The following is a 27550-nucleotide window of genomic DNA, read 5'->3' on the forward strand; positions in this document are numbered from 1 at the left end:
AACTACTATCTTGATTTTTAAAAAATATTCCCTGAGGATACCCTTACAATACAATACAATAGTAGAGTTGGAAGGGACCTTGGAGGTCTTCTAGTCCAACCCCCTGCCTAGGCAGGAAACCCTATACTGTTTCAGACAGATGGCTATCCAACATCTTCTTAAAGACTTCCAGTGTTGGGGCATTCGCAACTTCTGGAGGCAAGCTGTTCCACTAATTAATTGTTCTAACTGTCAGGAAGTTTCTCCTCAGTTCTAAGTTGCTTCTCTCCTTGATTAGTTTCCACCCATTGCTTCTTGTTCTACCCTCAGGTGCTTTGGAGAATAGTTTGACTCCCTCTTCTTGATTGCTTATGTAAATTTTGGTAGTTGGTGGTTGGTTTTTAAAAAGATAAATCTCTTCCAAAGACGGGTCCCTTGTGGAAAGCAAGGTTCCTCACCTTTCCTTCCTTTGATGAATTGCCCAAATAACCTACAGTCATTTTGAAGACCCATTTGGAACAAAAGCAATCTGCATAGACAATTTCCATTGTTCCTAATTAGTTTCAAGAGGTCTCTAGAGAACAACTGGGCCATTAAGTCCAATCATTTTATAGAACTGTTCATAGAGTGGGAATTTAGAGATGCAGAGAAGCCTTTCCAACTCGTCGTTAATTAACTTCTACTTGAATATATGCAAGAAAAGGGAGCTCATCCTAGGATTCATGGTTAGTATTAATGGAAGAGAATATTTGTAGCTTAGGGTTGAACTGTGGTTCTCCTTGGTGCTCTCTGAGCTTAGCTGTTTCCCTGCAGGCGTTTCATTGTTAGGATGTTTACCTGGAAATGGCCCTGTGTCCAAGTGCGCTTTTGGAATCAGTTGTGGTCATAAGTCAAGGATTCCACTTGGTTGTATAGAAGTGAGAAAGGTGTGCTAGAACACACCTAAAGTTGAAAGGAGTGTGGCTAGTCCCTGACTTATGACCACAATCGAACCAAAAATTGATGTTGCTAGGCAAAACATTTTACAGGTAGTCCTCGATTTACAACAGTTCGTTTAGTGACCCTTCAAAGTTACAATGCCACTGAAAAAAGTGACTTATGACCGTTTTTCACACTTACAACCTTTCCGGCATCCCCATAATCATGCGATCAAAATCCAGACGCTTGGCAACTGGTTTATATTTATGACCCTTGCTGTGTCCCAAGATCATGTGATCACTTTTTATGACAAGCAAAGCCAAAGGGGAAGCCAGATTTGCTTAACAACCGGGTTGCTAACTTATCTACTGCAGTGATTCGCTTAACAACGGAGGCAAGCAAGGTCATAAAATGGTGCAAAACTCGCTTAACAAATGTCTCATTAGCAACATAAATGTGCTCAATTGGGATCGTAAATCGAGGGCTGACTATGATCTTTTTGGCCACAGTTGTTAAGCGGATCACTGTAGTTTTTAAGGTAGTGACACCGTTGTTAAGTGAATCTGGCCTGTCCATTGACTTTGCTAGTCAGAACATCACAAAAAGTGATCACATGACCCCAGGGCACCGCAATTGTCATAAGTATCACTACGTTGCCGAGTATCCGAATTTTGATCACGTACTATGGGGATGCTGCAACGGTTGTAAGTGTGAAAAATGGTAATAAGCCACTTTTTTCAGTGACATTCTAACTTTAACCGGTCACTAAATGAATGGTTGTAAATCGAGGACTACCTACCGTATTTTTCGGAGTATAAGATGCACCTTTTGCCCTCACTGGCTGGCTTAGTTGCTATGCCTATTTATTGGCTGACCTTGTTACCTTGTGTCAGCTGAATACCATGGATGCTGGTAAGCAGAATTCCCCCCCCCCCTCTTTTCCTCCCCAAAAACTAAGATGCATCTTATACTCCAGAGCGTCTTATACAATACAATACAATACAATACAATACAATAATACGATACAACAGCAGAGTTGGAAAGGACCTTGGAGGTCTTCTAGTCCAACCCCCTGCCTAGGCAGGAATACTCCGAAAAATATGGTATATTTTATTATATGGAAGCGTGGCAAGAATGAATGGGTGCTGGATGAATGGGCCAGGTACAGAAGGGAGCAATCAGAATAGAAGAATTACATTGAAGTGGTTTAGTCATAGAAGGCGAAGGAATGAATAGGGAAGAAGGAATCAAAATGAAGGACCTGTAAAAGCTGTTTCGGTGGTGGGCTGGTCTTACTGAGATCTTCAAAAAGAGAGAGTTGAAAAATTTAAAGAAAAAAAGTGCTCTATGGATATTGGGAACAAGGGTGATTTGTGAGTATAGGAAGGTATGGAGGATGTATTGGTGTAAACAAGTTTTCCCTATGTTTCCTTTCCTTTTTCTCATCGCCTGCCCCTATCATTATTATTATTATTTTGCTAAGCTATTTCATACTCCTTGTCTGTGCACAATATATATAAAATCCTCTTACCCACTTCGACATGATAATTATGTGTTTGTGTTTTATATGCAATTTTGTTTATGTCTGTCAGTTTGTTTTTGAAATAATTAAAAATATTTTTAAAAACCGCTTCTTTGGCAGTATTTCATTAACATACATCATGGATACCTAACTAGGTATCACCATCAGTGCCCTAATGAGACATCCATAAGTAAACAACCAACTTTAGGGAACACCAAGGACTCCACAATCTACTTTGTAAACACAAGTCTAGCACTTTTTCATAATAGCATTAAACCCATGGATATAAGGGGCCTGTATAAGACCCGACAGTATTGGGAGAAAAGGACAATCCCTACTTTAAGCAACTAAGGTTAGTTCCTTAGCTGTGGGTAGCTGCTAGCTAAGAGACAAACAGCATGAAATCACAGCAGACAAAAGGCCACATCCATGCTATGGTTGGGTCACATCCATGCTATGATTGGGCCACATCCATGCTATGGTTCATAGGACATGTGGACGATGAAGCCTTTGAAAATTAGTAACAGGATTCCAAGTAACACCCCTAAGGTGGTAAAAACCCAATTACATTTTTAAATCACAGTAACAAGAACCTAACATTCATATTTACTGATTGAGCACTGTAAAATGCTTTATATGCAACTAGCTGATAACCCGGCATTGTCCGGGTATTTATTTATCCTAATTCTGTATTAGGTTGGAGCCCCCTTGTGGAGTACTGTGAAACCGTTACCATGGTAACTCCAATGTGCTGTACAGTAGAGGCCATCTTAAGGCACAACAGGCTGTATCCTAACACTATCACACTAATGCACACTATCACTGTCAAAAGTACTGTGATTTGATTCATTCCTTTTCGTTTCAGCGGCCCAGGCGTTCCAGAGTTATGGTGGAACACAGACACACAGACACACGCACACACCCTGAGGTGTTAGGGGTATCTTACCCCCACAGTATTTGTTTCCAGAGAGTAAGTCATCTGTGTACCAAGTTTCATTGAAATTGCTCGAGACATTCCAGAGTTATACTGAAACATACAAACAACATAGCCATTTATAGATAGATAGATTTGTTATTAACACCGCAAGATACTTTTAAATTCCTCTGCATCATGGATGGAATTTATGAAGGATTCCAAAATATATCTGCCATTTGTAACTCTCCCAATACTTCCTGACACTTAATTGACAGCTATTCTTTCCTCTCACTCCATTGCCGGCGATTGGGGGGGGGGGGCACCTGAAACAGCTCTATCTTGAAGCTTCTAAAATTCTCATCCCCATCGACCAAAATGTTTCCTTCAAGGTACAGAATACAGGAGGTATCGCCTCTTGTCCTCCTTTCCATCTCTGTTTTGCTCTATTATGTTCATAAAGGGATTAGGACTGGAGTAGCCAAAGTTTACTCCCTACATGGCTGGCTGGGGAATTCTGGGAGTTGAAATCCACAAGCCATAAAGTTGCCAAGGTTTGATGCCTTGATTTACAGTATTCTAGTGCCTTGGAAACATCTATGATTGTAAATATATATAGATATGTATCAGTGGTGGGATTCAACAATTTTTACTATCGGTTCTGTGGTCATGGCTTGGTGGGAAGGATATTGTAAAATCTCCATTCCCTCCCCACTCCGGAGGAAGGTTACTGCAAAATCCCCATTTCCTCCGGATCAGCTGGGACATGGGAGGCATAGAGAATAGATGGGGGCGGGGCCAGTCAGAGGTGGTATTTACCGATTCTCTGAACTACTCAAAATGTCTGCTACCGGTTCTCCAGAACTGGTCAGAACCTGCTGAATACCACCTCTGACATGTGTGTAGATCAGGTAAATTCTTGCCTATTGCTCAGAGCTGAAGAAGCTTCTTGGATGAGAAGTGAAACGTTGTCAAAGAAAAATCAGAAACTCCAGTTGCACATTTGAAACAACCATGACCTGGATGGCTGAGAATCTTCATAGACATAGTTCATGTCCTTCTTTCTTCCAGAATTCAGTTGCCTTTTATCCTGGTTTAGCCAACCAGCTGAGGCTTTAAAAAAAAATTAGCTGCTGTTTAATAAATAAACATCTAGCTTTTTAAATTTTTGCTAGCTGAACTGAGTGATGTGCTCATTTGCTTCAATCTGGATATAGGGATTGCTTGGGGAAGACTAAGTTGGAAATATCCACAGTATTTTCCAAGGCTTTGAAATCCACCTTGCAAGGATAGTGAAAGGATCCAAAAGACGACCATCACAAATATATTGTATACTGCCACATAATTTATTACTGCAACAATCATTTATTTTGAATAAATCCATGCATTTTGAATTGCCCTGGTCATCCTGCATTTAGTCTTTTCCTCTGAAGTCCCACTAGGGATCAATTTCCCCATTAATCAGCCCACGTTGTGATTGAAAACTGGCTCCTTCTCTTCATCTGTGTCAGGTTACCAAATTACAGGTAATCCTCAAATTACGACCATCATTGAATCTGACAATTACAGGTACTCCTCGACTTACAACAGTTTGCTTAGTGACCATTTGAAGTTTCAACAGTGCTGAAAAAAGTGACTTACGACCATTTTTCACACTTATGACCATTGCAGCATCCCCATGTTCATGTGATTCACATTGGATGCTTGGCAACTGACTCACATTTATGACAATTGCAGTATCCCGGAGTGACGTAAGCCAGATTCACTTAACAACCAGGTTACTAATTTAATAACTGCAGCGATTCACTTAACAAATGTGGCAAGAGAAGTCGTAAAATGGGGCAAAAACTCACTTCACAAATTTCTCACTTAGCAACTTAAATTTTGGGCTCAATTGTGGTCGTAGGTTGAGGACTACCCGTGCAGTTGTAAGCCATGATGGACATAAAGCAGGTCACTAGGTAACCAGATCAAATTTGAGGAGTTTTTTCTACGGTGATTTTTTTAAGCGAATCCATTGTTCACTATGGGCTGAGTTTTGCGGGAAATCTGGGAAAACCATCGCAAATCACATGGCTATGTGACTGCAGAGTGCTGCAAACTGCCATGAGGGTGGCCAGTTGCGTCCCAAATGCAGTCAAGTGACTGCAAGGGAATGGGGCAGTGGTGGGTTTCAAAAATTTTTAGAACCTATTCTGTAGGTGTGGCCTGCTTTGTGGGAGTGACTTGCCAGCCATGTGACTAAGTGGGAGTGGCTTGGCAGTCATGTGACTGGGTGGGCGTGGCCAACTTGTAAAATGTGGTAGAACTCACTTAACAGCGCTCTTGCTTAGCAACCAAAATGTTGGCTCAGAAACTCTGGCATTTGAAGCACGCAAGTCTTAAAGCTGTCAAGTTACAAGACCCTTGCACCCCTAACCCTTTAGAAAAGAAAACCCCAGGGGTGTTCAAACTTGACAGCTTTAAGACTTGTGGACTTCAACTCCCAGAATTCCTCCTCTCGCTCTTCATCTTGATGATGGGCGGACGGGCGGGGGGAGGGAGCTGGAACCTGTTCTAAACGGCACTGTAGATTTCTGGAACCTCTTCTATAGAAGAGGTTAGAACTGGCAGGAACCCACCCCTGGAATGGGGGTGACATCAGAACTTTGGAACTGGATTATAAGCAATTTTGGGGAGGGGGGGTTCGAACTGAGAACGGTTGCTAAGCTACCAGTCTTAATTTGAGGCCTACTTGTATCTTCCTGCCTTTCTTCCGTTTGGAGGAATTGTTCTCCCTACTCTCGGAAAGATTCCAATGTGAAGCTACATGCTACATTTGGGGCTATGAGTTGTACCATGGCAGAAGCCTCTTGAGCCAAAAGTCCATATCAAATGGAATAGCTGTCCACTTTAAAATGGATCCGGCCTGTCGCAGCAGCCATTTTCTCCATTTCTCAGCTTGACACACTTTGGCGGGGGGGTGGGGTGGGGGGAGAGGAAGGCGCTCTAGAATGTGAGACCAGACATCAACACCTAACTATCTCGTGGGAACCAAGGTCATCCCAACAGGTGCTGGCCAGGGACTGGAAGAGGTTACCAAGGAGATGCTAGAACACTCATTGGACAGTGTGACTTGTGACAAGAAGGAAGGGGGGTGTCTATGCTTTAACTATACTGAAAGCGCTGGTTTTGCATTTCAAAAGTGCCGATATGATGCAGTTCTTTGAGAAAGCTGAAAGTCTCAAGTTGCTGGATTGGTTGGGTTCATTACTCGGAACCTCGACAATAGCAATAGCAATAGCACTTAGACTTATATACCACCTTGCAGTGCTTTAAGCAGTTTACAGAGTCAGCGTATTGACCCCAACAATCTGGGTCCTCATTTTACCGACCTCGGAAGGATGGAAGGCTGAGTCAACCTTGAGCCCTCAACCTTGAGGTGAGATTTGAACTGCCAAACTGCAGGCAGCCAGCAGGCAGCAGAAGTAGCCTGCAGTACTACCCTCTAACCACGGCCCTTATACTTATACTGTAGCTTAGAGATAAGTCATAGTACACTCCCAGGGCCTTTACTCCAATGCAAACTATCAAGCAGCGTAGGTATAGATCAGGTAGTCGTCGACTTACAACCATTTAGTTAGTGAGTATTCAAAGTTACAGTGGCACTGAAAAAAGTGATTTATGATTATTTTTCAAGCTTATAGAACCACTGCAACATCCCCATGGTCACATGATCAAAATTCGGTTACTTGGCAACCGGCATGTATTTATGTCAGTTGTAGTGTCCTGGGATCATAATACGACCTCTTTTACGACTTTCTGACAAACGAAGTCAGTGGGGAAGCCAGATTCACTTAACAACTGTGTTGCTAATTGAACAATTACGGTGATTCGCTTAAATGGAAATTTCGGGCCTAATTGTTGGTCACAAGTCGAGGACTACCGGTAAAGCATAATACTCCAGAGCTCTCTTGCCCTGTTAAAGAGGGAATCCTATGAGCTGGACCTCTTTCGGGCTCAGCGTAAGATCTTGCTACTGGAACACAGATTCCTGAGTAAATTTCCTCCGTAGGGATGGGTTGAGCACTGGGTAGAGAGAGACAATAGAAGGCCTGGACTTGAAGCTGGGGTAGATGCGTCTCAGCACTGCTCGGCGGAAGAGGATGTAGACCCAGGGATCGAGAATCTGGTTCCAAGTGGCCACCCGGAGGTAGATGAGCAGGAACTTCTCGGTTTCCCGCGGGATCTGATTGGCAGGCAGGTTAGAAGGGGGCTCTTGAAGAGATGTCTGGAGAATGAGTATCTGGAGAAGAGAAAGGTGGGATAACAAGAGATCAAGTTATACAACAACACTTCAACACCAAATTAACTTTGACCAAAGAAACATCTATCACAAGGGGTGTCAAACTCACAGCGTCATGTTGTCGCCACATGACGTATTGTGACCTTTCCCCCCCCCTTCGCTAAACCGGGGATGGGCATGGCCAGCGCGTGATGCATCCACACCACGGGCCTCGAGTTTGACACCCCTGATCTATTAGAATGGGGTTTCCCAAATTTGGCAACTTTAAGAGGTGTGGACTTCAACTCCCAGAATTCCCCAACCAGCATGGAGAAATGGCTGGCTGGAGAATTCTGCGAGTTGAAGTCCACACGTCTTAAAAGTTGCCAAGATTGGGAAACTTGGGAGCTTGTTAGGAGGAAAGAATACCAAATAAACTTGTTTAACCATTTGTAAAATAATAAACGCTTTCATAAAAGATTGAAAACCCTTGATGGATTTTTGTTGTTGTTGTTGTTGTTGTTGCTGAAAACAGTTAAAAATGACCTGGGTGTTTTTTGTTTCTGTTAATTAAAATAAAAAGTTGACTATGAGGAGAGGAGAAATATGCATGAAAACTTGAAAGGGAGAGTGAGAAAATAAGCTTGTTTTTAACTGCTGCAAAGACATTTGGATGCTGCTGCTTTTGTGTAATATCGTTTTTCCTTTCTGCATTTTTTCTTTCATCTTTTTTTTAAAATTAACATTCTGCTTTAGATGTTTTCAGGTTACTTTTATTTGTGTAAAAAAACTTTCAATAAAAATTATATGTAGATGAGAAGAGAGATATGCGAATGGGTAGAGTCAGAAAGAAGACCCTCCACCCCTACCTCTCTCTCTCTCTCTCACACACAAACACACAGAGTACCGCCTCAGAATCAACCATGCTGAGTGCAGGGACCCAAATCAAAATGCATGTGTAATACAGGTAGTCCTCGACTTATAATCATTCATTTAGCAACTGTTTTGAAGTTATAATTTATTTATAAGCACAGCACAGTCCCCACAATCATGTGATTAACATTTTGGTGCTTGGCAATTGGCATATATATTTATGAGGGTTGCAGTGTCTGAGGCTTACACAATCGCCATTAGCAACCTCCCCAGTGGGGAGTACAGTAAAGTATAGTATAGCCTTTATTGTCATTGTACAAAATAAATACGTACAACGGAAAAGGAAATGCGTATTTAATTATACAGGTATTAACTGCAGCTAGTATTGTATTTGCTCAAAATTGGAAAAGTGGTAAGATCCCTACGGATGAGAATGTGATTAGGAAAATATGCAGAATGTGCAGAAATGAACAGATTAACACTTGCCATAAAGGAAAAAGAAGAAACTTAATATTATATGACATGGGAGGTATTTTATGGATGGTTGGAGAATAAAAACAGAAATGGAGATCAGTGAAATAAAGAATTAAGATAGAGATGTAAACAATATGATGATGATTATTAATATGATCGTTAAGATTATACCTAATATTATATTATATTTTCATTAGAAGATATGTTAAGAGGGAGAAATGAAGAGTCATAATGCTGATGATTATTATTGTAAGATTAGAGAATCGTTATCAATGTAATGAATACTGTAAATTTTGATGACACACTTTTTAATGGAAGATGATATGTTCAATATAAGCAACCTCCCCAGCTGACATTCAACAAGCAAAGTCAATGGGGGAAGCTGGATTTGCTTAATGACCGCATGATTCATTGAATTGCAGTGATTCGCTTAACGACCATGGCAAAAAAAGTTATAAAATCAGGCATGATTCGTTTGCTTAACAACAGAAATTCTGCTCCCAATTGTGGCCATAAGTCGAGGACTACCTATAGTGTCACTGCACCAATGTTGCAATGTATATGCTTATATCAGATCTCATGACACAAGTGGGAGGGTTATTTTTCATGCTGCTAAAACAGCTATCAAGTTAAATTGGTGGAGAAATGGAAGATGCCCTTCCTTCTCAGAAGATGGAGCCAACCAATCTGTGTATGGAAGGTCCAGGCAGGGAAGAGCGGAGTTTTGTTGTTCTAAATTGTTTCACATTTGAAAATAATGTTTGTTTAGAGCACGTATGTTAATCATTTTTATCTTCCTTCAAATAAAGATCGGATTCTTATTCCTTGCTTCCAATCAAGACTGAAGGCAGTCTGACGACTAATATATAATTGTGACATTTATACATCTAATTGCCTGTTTGTTATCTTGGCATTGTCGTAGTTTCTGACACAAACAGCTGCTTCCAGCCTCTATTAAACATATCCAGTGAAGCAAAGCTGGCCAGCTCTAATTCCACGGTCAAACTGCTTTTACCATTGGGAAATTCCTCCTAATATCCAATCTTGGAGGCAGGCTGGCATTTAAAAAAAGAGATTGTTTAATAATCAGCTTAGAAGCATATCAATTAATATATAAATTCATCAATTAAATGTAGGTCCATTTGCACTCTTCAAGTAGGTTTGCCACAAAATGCAGGAAAATGTACAACTGTAACCGAATTGGCAAATTGGAACATTCATGAATCTCTAGCCATTCACTAATGAATTAGCTGAAGTGTCTTTTTCAAACTTGGCAACTTTAAGGCATATAGATTTCAATTCCCAGGATTCCCCAGCCAGCCAGAATTCTGGGACTTGAAGTCCACAGATCTAAAACTGGTTAAGTTTGAAAAACACAGGTTTAACTGATCAGCTGGCTTAACTACTGGGTGTTGTATAAAATTGGGTGTTGTATAAAATTGGGTAGAGGAGAATTTGATTTCTACTGCTGCTTTTGCCCTGTTGCATTTGAGAAATGTGTTTGGCATTAAGAAAGAACTCTTGGGTCCCCAACTACATGCCATTTCTCAGTGGTATATCTTGACAAAGGAGCCTCATTACCTGCCTGTTGCTAAGGTAGAGTGAAGCCACTCTGTCTATCTTCAACCGCTCAAATGTTTTACAAGCATGGGAACGGCAATCCTTGATTCAATCAAAGGTCCAATGATGGTTTCATGTTCCAAATTTAGGCAGGCCAATACTTTTGAGACTGTTGGAAAAAAGATCCACCTGGTTCAGTTCCAAGCCGGGAGGAAGACACTAGAAACATGGAGGATGATTGGAAAGATAGTTTAATGGTGAAGCAGAACCACCAAGTAGGGGTGGGATTCAGCCGGTTTGCACCGGTTCGGGCGAACCAGATGCTAATTTTGCCTCCGGTTTGGTAAACCAGTTGTTGCAAGGACCAACTAGACCCACCCACCCCTCCCTTCCCAGGAGTCTCCGCGTGGCCCATTCATAAGCGCACGGCCCGCACGGAGACTCGGGGAGGGCGAAAAATGGACCTCCTGGAAGTCTGGAAATAGGCCCGTTTCTGGCCTCTGGAGCCCAAGGGAGGCTGTTTTTGCCCTCCTGGAGACTCGGGGAAAGCCTCCGGAGCATGGGGAGGGCAAAAAATGGGCCTACCAGAAGTACCAGAAGTCCAAAAAACAGTCCTGTTTCCTGCCTGCAGAGGGATTCCAGAGCTCGGGGGAGACCGTTTTCGCACACCCAGAAGCTTGAGGAAAGCCTCCGGAGCCTGGGGAGGGAAAAAACGTCATCCCCCCCTGCCATGATGCAGGAGGCCGAGTAGGCCATGCCCACCATGGCCACACCCATCCAGCAACTGGGCAGAGAACCGGTTGCTAACATTTTTCAATCCCATCCCTGGTGAAGCTGACCAAATGGAATTGAGAGTGGGGGATATTTATACCTCCTCTTGGGCTTTGCACTTGAACTTCCTGTTCCTGTGTAAGAACATGTGTTCTAGTGGCTATTTTCAGACTCCCACAGGGGCCATGTACAAATCCTAGGAGTTTGAGCTACGTTTGGTTGAAATTTCTGGGGGTGATGCAATGAAGAGGGCGTTGGGCAATTCCTATCATGGCTGAAGGCTAATCCTATCTTTGTTGGATCTTGGGTAAGACTATTTGCTTATGGATATGGCTATCTATCTCTTTATCTTTTAAATGCTGACAACTGCAGTAAAGTAGAATAAAATATGGATTAAAATATAAGAATGAAGACGTGGCATAAAAGGGATAGTTAGAAGCTTGCTTAAAGGGACAGGGAAATGTCATCAGCTTTCAACCACAACATGTTCCAGCAAATGTCCCTATGTCAAAAGTCCAAAACCACAAGGTTCAATTAAAGTTCGTTAATGGCACGTAGCCCATACCTGTAACAAAAGGAGAAGTAAGACCCCCATCTCCTTATAAGGCTTTTTCCTCAAGGTAACCAATAAGAAATGAGTAAAGTGTTTCCGTGTTACACTGTCCTTGAGAATGTATAAGAATGCCTGCTTCGATAATGAAGGTCGTTCAGAAATTCGCAACGTTAGCCATGGGCTAATGTTTCTGAACCTGGCTGCCAAATAAACTTTTCCTGTATCCTGAGAAGTCTAATGCCTGTCATTTTCTGCAACAGCAGAGGGCTATTAAGAAGATGGAGGCTGCTTTCTAAGAGCATGTTTCTCCATTTCTCATCTAGGGAAATATAATATTCTGCCTTTTAAAAAATATTTCTTAAAATATTTCATTCTTCTAGGAGAGGGGTGGGTAATAACTTTCTACAAGACTGACTAGCGGGATCCATCTCTGCTGTTTGTCCACATCCTTATTTATAAATATGCATCCAACTCTCACTATTAACAGGAGATAACTCCCAAATTCCACTCCCTGCTCCAGATAAATCACAGTCTGATTCCGTCCTCCACTTGGCCTTTTTTGGAGAAGATTTAATAAAACTTTGGCAAGTATTGCATTGACATTATGGGTGTTTAGTCAGAGTCAGTTTTCCTTCCAATGCCGCTGGCAATAAATAAAGCTGTCTCCTACTCAAACATCACTGACAGATTTTATACTATAAACCCATTGGTATCCAGAACTGTGTGTCTGTGTGGATTAGGGAACAAAGTGAGTTGTAATCAATCAGTTTACCAGTTGTTGGCAAAAGGAAACAAGTGTTTCAGATCTGAAATGTTTGCAAAGTTTTATTAGAAAGTCTTCATTTTAAAGGTTATTTTAATTAGTCCTTCCGAAATGGTATAGGGTTTCCTGCCTAGGCAGGGGGTTGGACTAGAAGACCTCCAAGGTCCCTTCCAACTCTACTAGTGTATTGTATTGTATTGTATTGTATTGTATTGTATTGTATTATTAAGGAATTAGGGGCGTGGTGGCTCAGTGGCTAAGACACTGAGTTTCTCGATCAGAAAGTTGGCAGTTCAGCAGTTCGAATCCCTAGCACCATGTAACAGAGTGAGCTGCCGTTACCTGTCCCAGTTTCTGCCAATCTAGCAGTTCGAAAGCATGTAAAAAAATGCAAGTAGAAAAATAGGAACCACCTTTGGTGGGAAGGTAACAGTGTTCCGTGTGCCTTCGGCATTTAGTCATGCTGGCCACATGACAACGGAGACGTCTTCGGACAGCGCTGGCTCTTCGGCTTTGAAACGGAGATGAGCACCACCCCTTAGAGCCGGGAACGACTATAGCACATGTGTGCGAGGGAAACCTTTACCTTTACCTTAATTAAGGAATTATAGTTGCTTTAATCAAAATAACTTGGAAGCTTGGACATTCTAACACAAAGAGCCACCCTCCAATATTACTTCTTTTTTTATGGTAAAGTTTCTGGCATTATTTTTTTTCCTCAAAAGATTTAATGTCTTGTTTTATTTAGAAAATAAAAATGGCAGAAACTGAGAGATTGAGAGGAAAGTGATGGAGAACAACCTCACTAGTTCTATCCTATAACTATCATCACATCAAATTGTTATATACAACTTTCAGAAAGTTCTTTAAAATAATATACCATACATTTGCTGCCAACATTTTTTTTAGTTGAAGCAAAGTACAGGTAGTCCTCAGCTTTACAGCTCTCCCTAAGCGGTTTACAGAGTCAGCCTCTTGCCCCCAACATTCTGGGTCCTCATTTTACCGACCTCAGAAGGATGGAAGGCTGAGTCAACCTTGAGCCAGTGAGAATCGAACTCCTGACAGTGGGCCTGAAGGACTGCATTCTAACCACAGCTCAAATGGTTGTAAGTTGAGGACTACCCATAAAAGAGAGGCTTTCTCTGGGGGAAAAGGCTAACACTTGAGGACTCACCAACAATGGAAGCCAACAAACACTTGCGATAACCATGATCATCAAAAGCTGGACCACCATTTCCACCTCGCTGTCCCTCCGGCGTTGCACGGATTCAGAGTCATGGTAGACTCGGCAAAGGGTCACAACGCTGACTGTATTGAAGATGAAGGAAAGACCCACAGAGAGGAGACCCAACAGGGCAAACAGGAAGCAGAAAACAACATTCCGGGCATCATGGACCAAAGTGAGAAAACACCAGGAGTTGGGGTACTGCAGGCTATAATTCCCTAGGCCAAAGAAAGGTAAGAGGCCAAAAAATAAACCCAAGGCCCACACCGCACCCACCAAGGTCCAGGCCCTGCGTTTGGAAATACCAGCGGACCGGGAAAAGGGTCGGTTGATACCCACAAAACGCTCTCCAGCCATGGTGGCACCTAACAAGAGAGGGCACTGCCCGAAAAAGACCATGATGAAGCCCATGAAATTGCAGAGGTGGCATCCAGGATCGACATCCGTCCAGTCAAACTGGAGGAAGTGGTAGGGAATGACGATGACGAAAGTGAGCAGAAGGCCCAGGAAGTCTGTCACCACCAAGCCGCAGAGGAAGACTAAGAAGGAAGAACCGGATGGGCTCTGCATCTTCCTGGAGGAATTGACCAGAGCGCCCAAGGCAAAGAGGTTGGAGAAGAGGCCGATCAGGCCAAATGTTGTGGCAAACCAAGGAGATGTCAGATGTTCCTCGCTGACATTCACTCCCCTGAAGCAGGATCCAAGATGTCTAGCAGCACTGGAGTTCCCCGACTCCATAGTTGGGAAGTAGGGGATCATCTCTGGCATTTTTCCAATAGGGAACAACGACAACTTCATTCAGCACAGTCCCATGACGTAGCATCAAGACAGGTCTTCTCCTGAAGGTGCGATAGTGCCCCACCAAAGTTTTCTCCCTTCCATTCTGTGGATAGCAAGGAACCTGCTGTGTTTACTTGAGAGGAAGATAAGGAAAAAGAGGAGGATCAGTCAGCATTTCATGCTTTAAAAAAACCAAACAAGATTCCCCAATGCAACACACCTAAATCCTGAGATGCAAAAGACAGACATTTTTGATCTTTGTAGATGGTGACACAAAGCATGTGTTCTGAAACATTTTGCACCATTTATTCTAATTATGCTATCTACAGCTTGGCAGCCTGGCCTGGCACAAAGGAGGATGCGAATGGCAGGTAGATGCATGCGTGCACAGCTCCAAATGGAGCTTTGCTCTTGTGGCCCGCCAGCGGCCAGCAGAGCTGGCAACAGATTCGGACAGTGAGGAGGTTGGGGAGGAACATGGGCCAGTCCTGCAGTCTGGGGAAGGCTCTGATGAGGGATCTGTGTTGGAGGCAGAGAGGGGGCCAGAGCCATATGCCAGTTATTAGCTGCCTTCAGAGTCAGACATCAGTGAGGCAGAGGAACAGCTGGAGCCTGTTCCCAGTGTGCGCATACGCAGAGTGGCCAGACAAAGGGAGCAGCTAAAGAACAGGGGACAACTTGGAACTAAGGCCAGACAATGAATGGCCCCTCCCAGAGGAAATAAAAGAGGAGCGAAAGGGGAGTGGAGTTTGCAGGAGACAATTAGTTCGCTTAATTGGTTCGTGACTCTCTGAGACTCCTTGCCAAGTTTTGCAAATATCAGCCTGGCAGCTCTCCAAGCCAGATAAGGTCTGTGACTGTAACTCCTCCCTTGAAAGACTTTGCTGGATGTGAATGAGCAGAATTCACAGTCAATTAATTAAAGGATTTTTGGTCATTGCTTCATGCTCTCAGGAAGCCTAGGTCAGAACATTTGCATGTGAGCAGAGGGTCTTTGCGCTCATACCCACTCGTACTTGTGTGAGCGGCAGGCCCTTGTGCTCTTGCAAAAGGAGGGTCTTGAGTGGAAGGGGTTTGGGCTCGCTTGTGACGCTCCACTCGTGCGAGCACAGGGTGCTTGCGCTCAAAGCTCACACAAATGAAGCTTCACACAAGCACACTTGACCATTTCTCCCGCAGCCAAGTTTTTAACTGGCTATGGCCCGAGAATGGGCTGTTGCCCGGGGGTTAGGAAACCCCTGACCTACAGGGAGTGGAAACAAAGAGCAAACACTGGTATTCTTTTACAAGCATTGGAACGTTTACTCCCCCTAATTTCCACCTTTGAGATTTAGTTTTATTCATAGTGTTTATAGGATACATTTAGATTGCTGAAAGCATTCACATACATCATCTGGAAATCTTATAAACAAGCCGACCAGAGTAGCTCAGGATTATTATCAACAGAATTATGAAATGTATAGTTACTTTCCTACACTACCAAAATGAGTATGCTCTGTGTTGTGAATTAATTTTGGATATTTGTCTAGTTCGGCTTGGCACTTCATTTTACAGCCTCCCAGGTTCCCATGTGTTTATTTTAATTTTTTTAAAAAATGAATCAAGCAAGACAGAGAGGTTGGTGGATACCAAGGGACATATCCCTTGAAAAATTTCACCCATTTGGAATGTCTGCTTCTGAGAGTACATAAGTTATATCATCAATCATTGATATTTGCAGTGCTACAATACAGTACAATACAGTACACATCATTAATTGATTATGGGAAGCTCAATGAGTAGCCAAAATGATGAGTACCAAACATTTTTTCCCATAAGGAATAACGTGGTGAATCACAAGGCAGTCAACACCAACAAGTTCTAGCTTGTGAGTCGAATACCTAACAAATGATGAGTACCGGGACAAAAGTTCCATGTCAAAATGTGTTGAGTACCAAATTCGATGAGTTTCAAACAGCTGAGTAACAAGGTACCACTGTATTATCTTCTAACTTATCTCAACCATTTTTTAAAACTGTTGTGCTGATTTCTTTCTCAAATGCACGATAACAAAATCTGTAATTTAATTCACTACTGTGAAAAATTAATATTTCCTCATTCTTGTTCTTTTGCAGTATTTTACAGGTAGTCCTCAGCTTATGACTTGATCATTTAGTTCAAAGTTAGGGAGGACTTTCTCCCCCTCCACAAACACGCAGAGGGACTTACAATCTGGTTCTGAAGTTCCGACCGTCATTCCTCCCCCACCCCCGTTCATGTGACTGCATGTTGGACACTCAGCAACCAGTCCCCATTTACTGCCATTGTCACGTGACCACATTTTACAATGTTTTTGCCAAAAATTATCATTTACTTCCAGTTTTCAGTAAAAGCGGTTCCTAGAGGACAATTGGTTCACTTTATGACTTCTATAATGCTGCATTGCTTGGGGAGAAAAAAAAAACAAGGCTTATGCAAGAATGACATCCAGCTGCCGATGTCATCCTTGACTTCAGCTGAGCTACATTAATAAAACATTAGGAGAAAATTTGGCCAGGATAATAATCCCCCTTCTGCTCTTTGTTTAAAAATACTTTAAAAAGGTAATCCTTTCCAGCTTCTCTCATCAATCATCCCGCACAGATTGAGATGGGTGGTTTGGTTTATTGTAACTCTTTTCTAGTGCTTTTTCTCTCTTATGATGCAAGACGGCTTGGCCCCTCTCAAGTCCCACTGTGCTAAATCATCATGCCAGGGGTGAAGGGATAAGCAAAGAACATTGAAAATGTCCACCAAGAGCAATTAAGCTCAGAATTATGGTCATAAATTGTTGCAGTCGTAAGTCGAGGCACCCATGTGACTGGAAGTAATTTTCCAGTTTTTGTTGTGGTCCGCTGGCAGTCTGTGGAGCTGGAAGCAGAGTCGGACAGTGAGGAGGTTGGGGAGGAACCTGGCGTCTGGGGAAGGCTCAGACAAGGCTCTGTGTTGGAGGTAGAGAGGGGACCAGGGCCATCTGGGAGTTATGTGCTACCTCTGGAGCCTCCAGAGTCTGACATCAGCGAGGCAGAGGAACAGGGGGAGCCTGTTCCCAGTGCAAACATGCGCAGAGCTGCCAGAAAGCAAGAACAGTTAAGACAAAAGGGGTGACTCGGGAGTAAGGCTTGGAGATGATTGGCCCCTCCCATAAGGCATAAAAGAGGAGCAAACGAACGTGAGGTTTTGCAGGTAGCAACTTTGTTCGTTCTGGTCGGTTTAAACTCTGACGCTCCATTTTTGACTCTATGCTCTGTTTGGCTTTGCAAAACTAATTGGCAATTAGATCTTTGGCAGTATTTCAAGGGAGATAAAGGTGGGTGCTATTCAGCCTTATCCCGAAAGACTGTGGCAGACTTCTGTCGGACTCTTTACAAACTGTTTGTGACTCATTACGGGCTGTGAATGAGCATAATTCACAGCCATTGAAATAAAAAGAGGGGGTTTGGGACTAAGCGTTTAATTTTTACTGTCTCAGGAAGCCTAGGTCAGAACAGTTTTTTTCATGGTAGTCATTCAGCAAACACCATTGGCCTGATGACTCAAAAGTTAAGAAACTGGACATGTTGGCTGGAAAGCCGACAGCTCAGGTTAGAGATCCATGCATAGCATGACAGGATGAGCGCCTGTCTTCACCTAGTTCCACTTAGCCGTTCAAAAGTATATCAATGCCACCAGGTCTTATTTTGGGGGGATGTCTTAGTACTGCCGCAGCTAGGCCTCCCACATCTCAACACCTGTTGTGCTGCTGTCTGACTTCTTCTGCGGCTGCTCAATTGAGCCTGGCAATTACTGATACAGTTGCGTTGGCCATAAAGCGACTCACCCTGTGGACTGGACCTGAATTTATGACCTTTATATGACAGTCTTTAAACAAATTCCATGGTTGTATAAACAGTTTCTGGTTTCTGGCAAAACTGTCATAATTCGTGGTCATAAGACCGTGGGATGCTGCAAATGGCTATGTATGCTGGCTGGTTGCCAAGCAGCCAAAATATAGTCCCATGACCACCTGGGCAGGCAACATTGGAATTTCAAAATCGGATTGTAACTAGCTTTTGCGAAGGGGTCTGTTGTAACTTCAAAAGGTTGCTAACTGGTTGATGGAAGTCAAGAACTATCTGCAGATACTTTCAGTTAGATCCAGTAGTGAGATTCAGTCAGTTCGGGCTGGTTTGGGCGAACGGGTTGTTAAATTGCTGGCATGCCCCGCCCCTTCCAGGAGACCTCATGTGGCCCGTTTTTGCTCCCAGGAGGCTGTAGGGAGGCCTACTAGGCCCAAAACAGGGTGTGTGTGTGTGGGGGGGTAGGCGCAGCCCCTCCATGGCCCATTTTTTGCTCCTAGAAGGCTGCAGGGAGGCCTATTAGGCTCCGCCTCTCCCCCCCCCCCCGGTGGCCTATTTTTTTCTCCCAGGAGGTGTACAGGAGGCCAAGTGCTGCCTGTCACACACCCCAAGCGGTCATTAGGACAGAGAACTGGTTATTAAATTATTTGAATCCCACCACCGGTTAGATCATGCTATTTGCTACAGACACACACACAAAAAGAAATGGCACTGAAGGGATATAGTCAAGATAGAACTTGGGGTCAATGACCAAATAATATAAATTAGACTTAGCAGGCATTTCTTTAACATGACAGTTATCTAAATTTATCCTTCAATTTCTGATGAAGAAGAAGAAGAAAGTGCGGAGAAGAGCCAAATTAGAGATAGATCATCCTGAAGAAGCTCCAACTATGGGTTTACTAAGAGTTGACACCAACTTGATGGCACAAGTGAATCAGTCAAGGGGACTTGGATACATGAGACGTTTTTCCATGGTATTTTAGTTAAGGAATACAAGATAAATCATGTTAACAGCAAAAAAAAGCAACTGCCAAGAATAGAATAAATGAAGGATTTTCTCCATTTTTTAAAATACACTTTCCCCAATTTTTTTTCAGAGAATGATGGTTCCAGAATTCCCCAGATAGAAATGTTTTTGGACGTGAAACTTTGCATTGTCTCCTTCTTGAAGTTCAGGTAGTACTTGATTTACAACCATTCATTTAGTGACCAGAGTTACAATGGCAATGAAAAAAGTTACTTCGTTACTCGGAATGACCATTTTTTCTTACTGTAGGATGCCCTCCTCCCTAGATTAAAATATTCTTTATTCTTAACATTCAAAGAGATTGGATAGAACAGTGGTGGGCAACCTTTTTTTTCAACTGAGCCAAATCTCGCCAAAACCACGATTGAAATTTACTTTGAGAGCCACATTTTAAAAACCGAAAATACATAGGATGGTACACTGTTTTTAGTTTCAATGAGTTTTTATTGAGAATATTCTGCATGCAAGTATCCACATAGGTCGGGAGGATACAAATAACACAACTAATAAAACAAAAACTTTAGAACAATATTATTTATCGATAACGTTAAATTCCTTAAAATTTGCCTTACAATGTAGAGAAAATTACATCCTGACATTGACTGACAAAGTCACAACCACTAATGTGAACATTGGCCTTGCATTTCCTTGGATAGTTTGAGTAAGTCAGGTTTGTATGTTGTTGTTTTTAATTTCATCTCTCTCTCCCACTTTCTTTCTTTTTTTCTTTTTCTTTCTCTCTCTCTCTCTGGCTCTTTGTCTCTCTCTCCCTCCCTCCCCCATCTCTGTCACTCTGTGTGTGTGTGTGTCTGTCTGTCTCTCACTCACTCTGTGTGTGTGTGTGTCTGTCTCTGTCTCTCCCTCTGTCTCTCTCCCCTCCCTTCCTCTCTCTCTGTCACTCTGTGTATGTGGGTGTGTCTGTCTCTCACTCATTCACTTAATCACTCACTCTGTGTGTGTCTCTCTGTCTGTCTATCTTTCTCTCCCTCCCTCCCCCTCTCTGTCTCTCTCTGTCTGTCTGTGTGTGTCTGTCTGTCAGTCTCTCTCTGATTCCCTCCCTCACTCCCTCTCTCTGTTCCTCTCTCTGTCTGTCTTTCTCACTCACACACACACACACACACACACTGTGGTCACCTTGTTGAGTGTTCCAATCACATTTGAAACACTCAACAACTGGCCTGCATTTATGGTATTTTGCAGCATTCTGCAGTCATAGGACCAAAATTGGTTGTCACTCGCCCGGGCTTTTGCAGAAGCTTCCCTCCGAAGCCCGAGAGGAGGGAGGGGAGCGGGCACCCGGCACACAGAAGAGCCGCATTAAAGGGTGTAAAGAGCCGCATGTGGCTCCCGAGCCGCGGGTTGCCCACCACTGGGATAGAATATTTGCCCAAAGGATAAATAGAGAAAACATGTTCTTAAAGGCAGAAAGCAGCTCCAGTCTTTCTTAATAGCCTCCAGCAGATGCCTTAAGTCTTTAGAGAGGGATATTTTATGCCCATTAAGAAAGATTGGTTCCGGCGGCTACGGCGACGGGCAAGGACTTTGCCCGCTCCCGCTCTTCGGTGGGCTTCCCCCGCCTTCGGGGGGGCACAGGACGCCCCGAAGAGGCGCCCTGCCGAAGGAGCGGCTCGCGGAAGGCTCTGGCACCGGCGGCGGCTGGTGGGGGCTTTTCCGCTTTGCTCCAGGCACCGGGGAGCAGTTTTGGAGGACGCGCCTGCGTCTCGCCCCATGCCGATCGGAGAATGCAAAACTGAAGGAAGCAGCGGCGGTGCGGTGAGATGCTTCCTCTCTTCATCCCCTTACTTTTGAATTGATAGACTTTTCAGTAATTTTAAAAAGTTAACCTTTCGGATTTACTCTTTGAGGAGCGGCTAGAGGGGAGGGGGATTCCCCCCCCCCCCTTGGACAAGCGGCTTGTTAAAATTCTGCTCTCGCCCCCTGGGGAAGGAGGAGGAGGGAGAGCCAACTAACGATGCCTCACCCCAGTAAAAGTGCTTTTCATGGGACTTAGATCCAGAACTTATTGATGACCTGAGAACTTTTTGAACTTTTAAAATTTTTTCTATGCCTCTGAGCCCAAAGCTGGCAGGGCAAGATGGCACACTTCCGTTGTCTTCATGAACTGTGAAACCTGACTCCACCTTTAAAATTCAGGCTTCCGGTCTTTGTCTCCGAGTCACCCAGAGGAATCTCTTGTGGATTGTTATTTCCTGAACTCTTTGGAGAAAAAACTTTCATCTATTGCTAGAGTGACTAAAGAAACTCCCACCTGTTTGGATCCTCTGCCTTCTGGACTCGCCTGCCTGCTCTACTTCTCCAGCTGCCCAGTTTCTACACTGACTGATCTCTTTGTTTTATAAACCATGTCTCCAAAAAGACCACCTCCTGGAAAACCTGGCTTTGCCACTTCTGCTCCAACATCTGCAACATCCAGTCCAGCCACACAGTCAAAGATAACAGAACTGACGCAACCTAAGACTACAGAGATAGACCTTCAACAAATGCTTCAACAAATTTTACAGGGCCAGGAGGAAATCAAGAAACAGCTAAGGGAAATGAAAGATGAAATTAAAGAGAATCAAGTTCAAATTTATAAGAACTCACAGAGACTGGACCTTGTGGAGGGTGGGGTGGCGGAGGCGAGAGGGGGGGGGGTAGAGGCTTTACAGAAGGGGAACAAAGAACTTGATATCCAACAAATGAAAACAGAGTTTGAGAGAATGTCCTTTTATCTTAGATTTCAAAATGTAATAGAAGCAGATGGGGAAAACATAAGGGACATTATGACTAATATTCTAGCTGAATACATACACAAAGATAAACAGCAGATGGAATGGGAGATAGATCTGGTCTATAGAGTGAATTCAGCATATGCCAGAACACACAATGTACCCAGGGAGGTTCATATTAAATTCCTTAGGAAAAGCACAAGAGATGAAATTCTGGGTGTGCAAAGGGGGCAAACACTGACATACCATGACAGGGAGATAACCATTCTGAAGCAGATTCCCAAAAAAATTAGGGAGAAAAGGAAAAACTATTCGCAATTGGCGAATAAACTATACCAGAAGGGGGTGTGGTTTAGATGGTTGATGCCTGAAGGTATGCTGATATTCTGGGAGGAGACAAGAATCAGAATCAACACACCCATAGAGGCACAGGCCTTTATGGAAAAAAATAAAGCGAACCTAGAAAAAACAGAAGATACCACAATGGTCACACAGGACACGGGAGGGGCCGGAGCTCTGCCAGCGGGGGGTGAAGGGGCAACACCAAGAAAGCTCAGATCACAAAAATGAATAAGAAAACCACAATGTTATAAACAGACCGAAAGTAATAATGAAATTATATCTAGACTATATATCATAACTATATAAACTGATTGAAAATTATTTTTTCTAGAATTAATATGCTGATTTTTTATGATTATGTATTAATGTTTGATATTTAGATGTAACCTATGAGTTTGGAGGGAGGGGGCGTCTGCCACACTTGCAACTGCCAAAATTTGTAACCATTCCACTTACCCTTTTCCTTATAAATGTTTTAAAAAAACCAATAAAACTTTTTGAAAAAAAAAAAAGAAAGAAAGATTGGGCCAATCTATTCATAAACAAAAGACCTTCAGCTCCAGCTGATGGGATTAAGAAGGACAGGACAGGACCTTTAGGACATAATAGGATTAAGCCTCACACTGAAATAGTAAAAGACAAAAAGCTCTTTACATTGCACAACCCCCTGGAGCATCTAAAACAGAAAAACCCTGAAACCTATAAAGATCCATCCACTCATTCAGCCATTTTTTTCAGCTGTCCCAGAACTACACACTGTTGTTGGTTCTGCTCACCAATAAACCTTCTTTCTTATAGCAGCCTCCATTTTATTCCTAGTTTGGACTGGACTGGACTGGACTTGATTTTTCAATGCTTATGCTTGTTGCAGCATCCCTGTGGCCATGTGATCAAAATTTGGACGTTTGGCAATCGGCATTTATTTATGATGGTTGCTGTGTCCTGGAGTCCTATGATCATCTTTTGCAGGCAACCTTCCGATAAGCAAAGTCAAAGGTGAAGCCAGATTCACTTAACAGCTAACTGCTGTTAAGTGAATCAACTGCAGTGATTCGCTTAACAATTGTAACTAAAAATGGTCATAAAATAGGGTAAAATTCACTCAAAAAAAACCTGTCTAACTTACCAATGGAAATTTTGGGTTGAATTGTGGCCATAGATAATTTGAAAGCTACTTTGGGGAGAGGGGGCGGTCTAGAAATTTAATAAATTATTATTATTATTATTATTATTATTATTATTATTATTATTATTATTATTATCATCATCATCAATGTACTTGAAATTTCTATTGACTTCTTCTGAATCCTATATGTATAGTCCAGAGGTGGTATTCTACCGATTCGGACCGGATCGCCTGAACCGATAGTGGAAATCGCGGCAGGCTCTGCCCCCCCACCCCCGTGCCCGGCTCTATGGCATCCCATTTAGGACATTTTTTCTCCTCTAAAAATGCATGTGCAGAAGGATCTGCGCAAGCGCGCTCACATTTGCGAACCGGTAGGGAAGATAAGTGTATACCACCCCTGGTATAGTCCCACAAATGACTAGTTATAACCTCTGTTCCTTGGATTTTTTTCCAGTTCCTCCATTAACAACGCTTACACGGACATGCTCACCTAAGTAGACCAAGATACTGTTTGTATGTGTGCTTTATCAAGGCACTGGTAAAAGGATATGATTGCCTTTGAGCTGCTGTCAATTCAGCTTATTTTATTTTCTTCGGTACTGCTGCCTTGCCTTCTTCCAGGAGTCTCAATGTTCAAAATTAATAATAGTTAATTTTCAACACCAAACCTCAGACACTTTACTGTCACTTGCTCGAATAGTGCTAATAGTTTCACATATGCTGAGCTGTTTGTTCTCTTGAATTCTAAATGTCTATGGAGATTCTCAGTCATCCAGGTCATGGTTGTCCCAAAGGTAGTTTTTCAAGAGGCAGCTGGACTTTCTGGTTTTTCTTTAAAGATGTTTCGCTTCAAGAGAATTGGTCCTCTGCCCCAAAAGAGTCAACAAACAGTTGCATCCTGTTTACCTTGAAATATAGATCCATCTCATAAAAAAGAAAGAATTCCCATCTTTCTGGTAACTGATGCATACAGGAAGTATGTCAAAAACTACCCTTAGAGAAATAATCATCTTTAGGATTAAATGTGATCCTCGGAGACATAAATCTCCCACAGGCATAATATGGGAATAGAATAGAGTGGGAGAAAGAAACAGAAGCTGTAAAAATCCAGTCTGGGAACTTGCGACTGGAAGGAAATCAGTGTTGGGAATCTGAACAAGTAGCAAAAGATTATTGATATAATACAGCTGAAACAAACTGCAGATAAAATGATGCTGGAAATTTAAATGTCAGCTAACAGTAGCAATGTTTGACCATATGGATGTCCTCTCACCCATGCCCTTGTAACGTCTCAGTTACATTACTGCAGAACAGAATAACAGAACTGGAAGGGACCTTGGTCTTCTAGTCCAACCCCCTGTTCAAGCAGGATACTGTATACCAGAGGTGGTATTCTAGGCTGCATAAATAGAGGGATAGAATCAAGATCACGTGAAGTGTTAATACCACTTTATAATGCCTTGGTAAGGCCACACTTGGAATACTGCATTCAGTTCTGGTCACCACGATGTAGAAAAGATGTGGAGACTCTGGAGAGAGTGCAGAGAAGAGCAACAAAGATGATTAGGGGACTGGAGACTAAAACATATGAAGAACGGTTGCAGGAACTGGGTATGTTTAGCTTAAGAGAAAGAAGGACTAGGGGAGACATGGTAGCAGTGTTCCAATATCTCAGGGGTTGCCACAAAGAAGAGGGAGTCAAACTATTCTCCAAGGCACCTGAGGGTAGAACAAGAAGCAATGGGTGGAAACTAATCAAGGAGAGAAGCAACTTAGAACTGAGGAGAAATTTCCTGACAGTTAGAACAATTAATCAGTGGAACGACTTGCCTCCAGAAGTTGTGAATGCCCCAACACTGGAAGTTTTTAAGAAGATGTTGGATAACCATCTGTCTGAAACAGTATAGGGTTTCCTGCCTAGGCAGGGGGTTGGACTAGAAGACCTCCAAGGTACCTTTCAACTCTACTATTGTATTATTGTATTGTATTGTATTGTATTCAGCAGGTTCTGACTAGTTTTGGAGAACCAGTAGCGGAAATTTTGAGTAGTTCAGAAAACCGGTAAATAGCACCTCTGACTGGCCCTGCTCCCATCTATTCTCTGATCAGGAGGGATTGGGGATTTTGCAGTAACCTTCCCCTGGAGTGGGGAAGGAATGGAGATTTTACAGTATCCTTCCCCTGCCATGCCCACCATGCCACACCCACAGAACTGGTAGTAATAGAAATTAAATCCCACCACTGGATGGACGGCTAGAGAAATCAAACCAAACCAAACTAAACCAAACCAATAATAAACTGGGATTCTTTAGTTCGATGGGTTCCATCACTGCCATATACCTAGTGGCTACCATTTTCACCTAAACTGGTTCCAAAATGCCCTTGAGTATGAATAAAATGATAATAAAAGCAATTTTGATGGGATCGTAAGGAAGATGGTCTCAGAATTATTTTTGTTCTCTATTTTGTTCATATGTACAATTGCTTCTGAGCAGCTGCTTCTGAGCATTGATAAAGCACCCGTTCAAAAAGACTGAGAGAAATGGAAACATCTGGAGCCGAAGCCTACCTCAAATCATGCATGCATCTAATTGATTTGGAAAATTTAAGGAAATAACATTTCCCAACTAATGTTCTTTCTTACAGTCCAGCTCTTCTAAAGAAGCCAAGTTTTTTTCCCAAACACCCAAGCTGGTCGTAATTGCAACCGCACTGGCAACAGGGTTTTAAGACATGGTGCCAGTGCCCAAAAGCTGTGGAGCTGCAGAGGGGATTTGTTAATCATCTAATTAGGAGTACTAATTAAGCCCATGAGGAGAAGCCTCTGGAGGGCGAAAATCCCTGAAGCCTCTGGAGGGCGAAAATCTGGAAAATCCTCTGGAAAATCCCTGAAGCCTTTGGAGGGCGAAAATCAACCCAACACGCAAACCAGAAGTTCAGGAATGGATTTCCGGTTGCACGTTGGGCCGTTTTTCTCCCTCTGGAGGCTCCTGAAGGCTCAGGAGGGCGAAAAACGGCCCTACAGGCAAACCAGAAGTTCCAGGTTGCCAGTAGGGCTGTTTTTTGCCCACCAGAGCCTTCAGGAAGCCTCCTAAAGCCTCTGGTGGGCCTCAGGGGGAGGGGGGCGTTTTCGCACTCCCCAGGCTCCTAGAAACCCTCTGGAGCCTGGGGAGGGCAAAAACCGGGTCCATCGTGTGCCAAAAGTGGGGAAGGGAGGGAGGGAGGGGTCGCATGCATAGAATTATGGATGTCAGCACGTCTGCGCTCCCCCCCCCCCCCCCGCTTTTGGCACGCGATGGGAAAAAGGCTAGCCGTCACTGATCTAGGCTAATTTTGTGTTGGATAATTTTATAAAATGCACTTATTCTTAAATCTGGATTTAAGCATAATGTCCACAGTATGTTCTAGGTAAGCACAAATGTAATACAATAACCTGGTTCACACAATATGCCTAGATAAGGAATGGTTTCCCATTACCATAGATCGCCCAGCCCCATTTAATCTTAAATTGGAGCATTATGCAAACCCAGCTATTTAGAAATTAATACAATGCAATACAATAGTAGAGTTGGAAGGGACCTTGGAGGTCTTCTAGTCTAACCCCCTGCCTAGGCAGAAAAATTGTATCAATCCAGTTGTGTCTCTCTTACTTAATAGGGGTTGTAGCTGACCATCTACACCAGGGGTGTCAAACTCAAGGCCTGTGGGCCAGAGCCAGCCTGCAATATGGTCAAGATCCATCCTGTGGGGCCGTCCTGGTCTACCCAATGCGAAGAGGAAAGATCAGGCCATTGTGGCTTCAGCCCGATCTACCCAATGCTAAGAGGAAACTTGACAGCAGCTTGTGAAGTGACATCAAACTGGC

At 43.0% G+C, this 27550-nt stretch overlaps 1 protein-coding gene and 1 long non-coding RNA gene across 3 annotated transcripts in view; both read right to left on the reverse strand.

Annotated features, from left to right (window-relative positions):
* The window catches only part of LOC309396006, a 148553-nt gene that overhangs the window by 75378 nt on the left and 45625 nt on the right, over positions 1-27550 (reverse strand). The window lies entirely within an intron of this gene.
* Positions 4660-27550, reverse strand: part of TBXA2R (thromboxane A2 receptor) — a 55969-nt gene continuing 33078 nt past the window's right edge. For both annotated transcript variants that reach the window (XM_081959844.1, XM_081959845.1), the window contains 2 exons: positions 13768-14731; positions 4660-7617 (listed from right to left, as the gene is read on the reverse strand). In XM_081959844.1, coding sequence (XP_081815970.1) covers positions 7348-7617; positions 13768-14616 — 1119 coding nt within the window. In that variant the 5' untranslated portion in view covers positions 14617-14731 and the 3' untranslated portion in view covers positions 4660-7347. The remainder of the gene's footprint in view (positions 7618-13767; positions 14732-27550) is intronic.

Source organism: Natrix helvetica, assembly GCF_964273705.1.
Source record: "Natrix helvetica genome assembly, chromosome: 1".
NCBI classification, from domain to species: Eukaryota; Metazoa; Chordata; class Lepidosauria; order Squamata; family Natricidae; genus Natrix; species Natrix helvetica.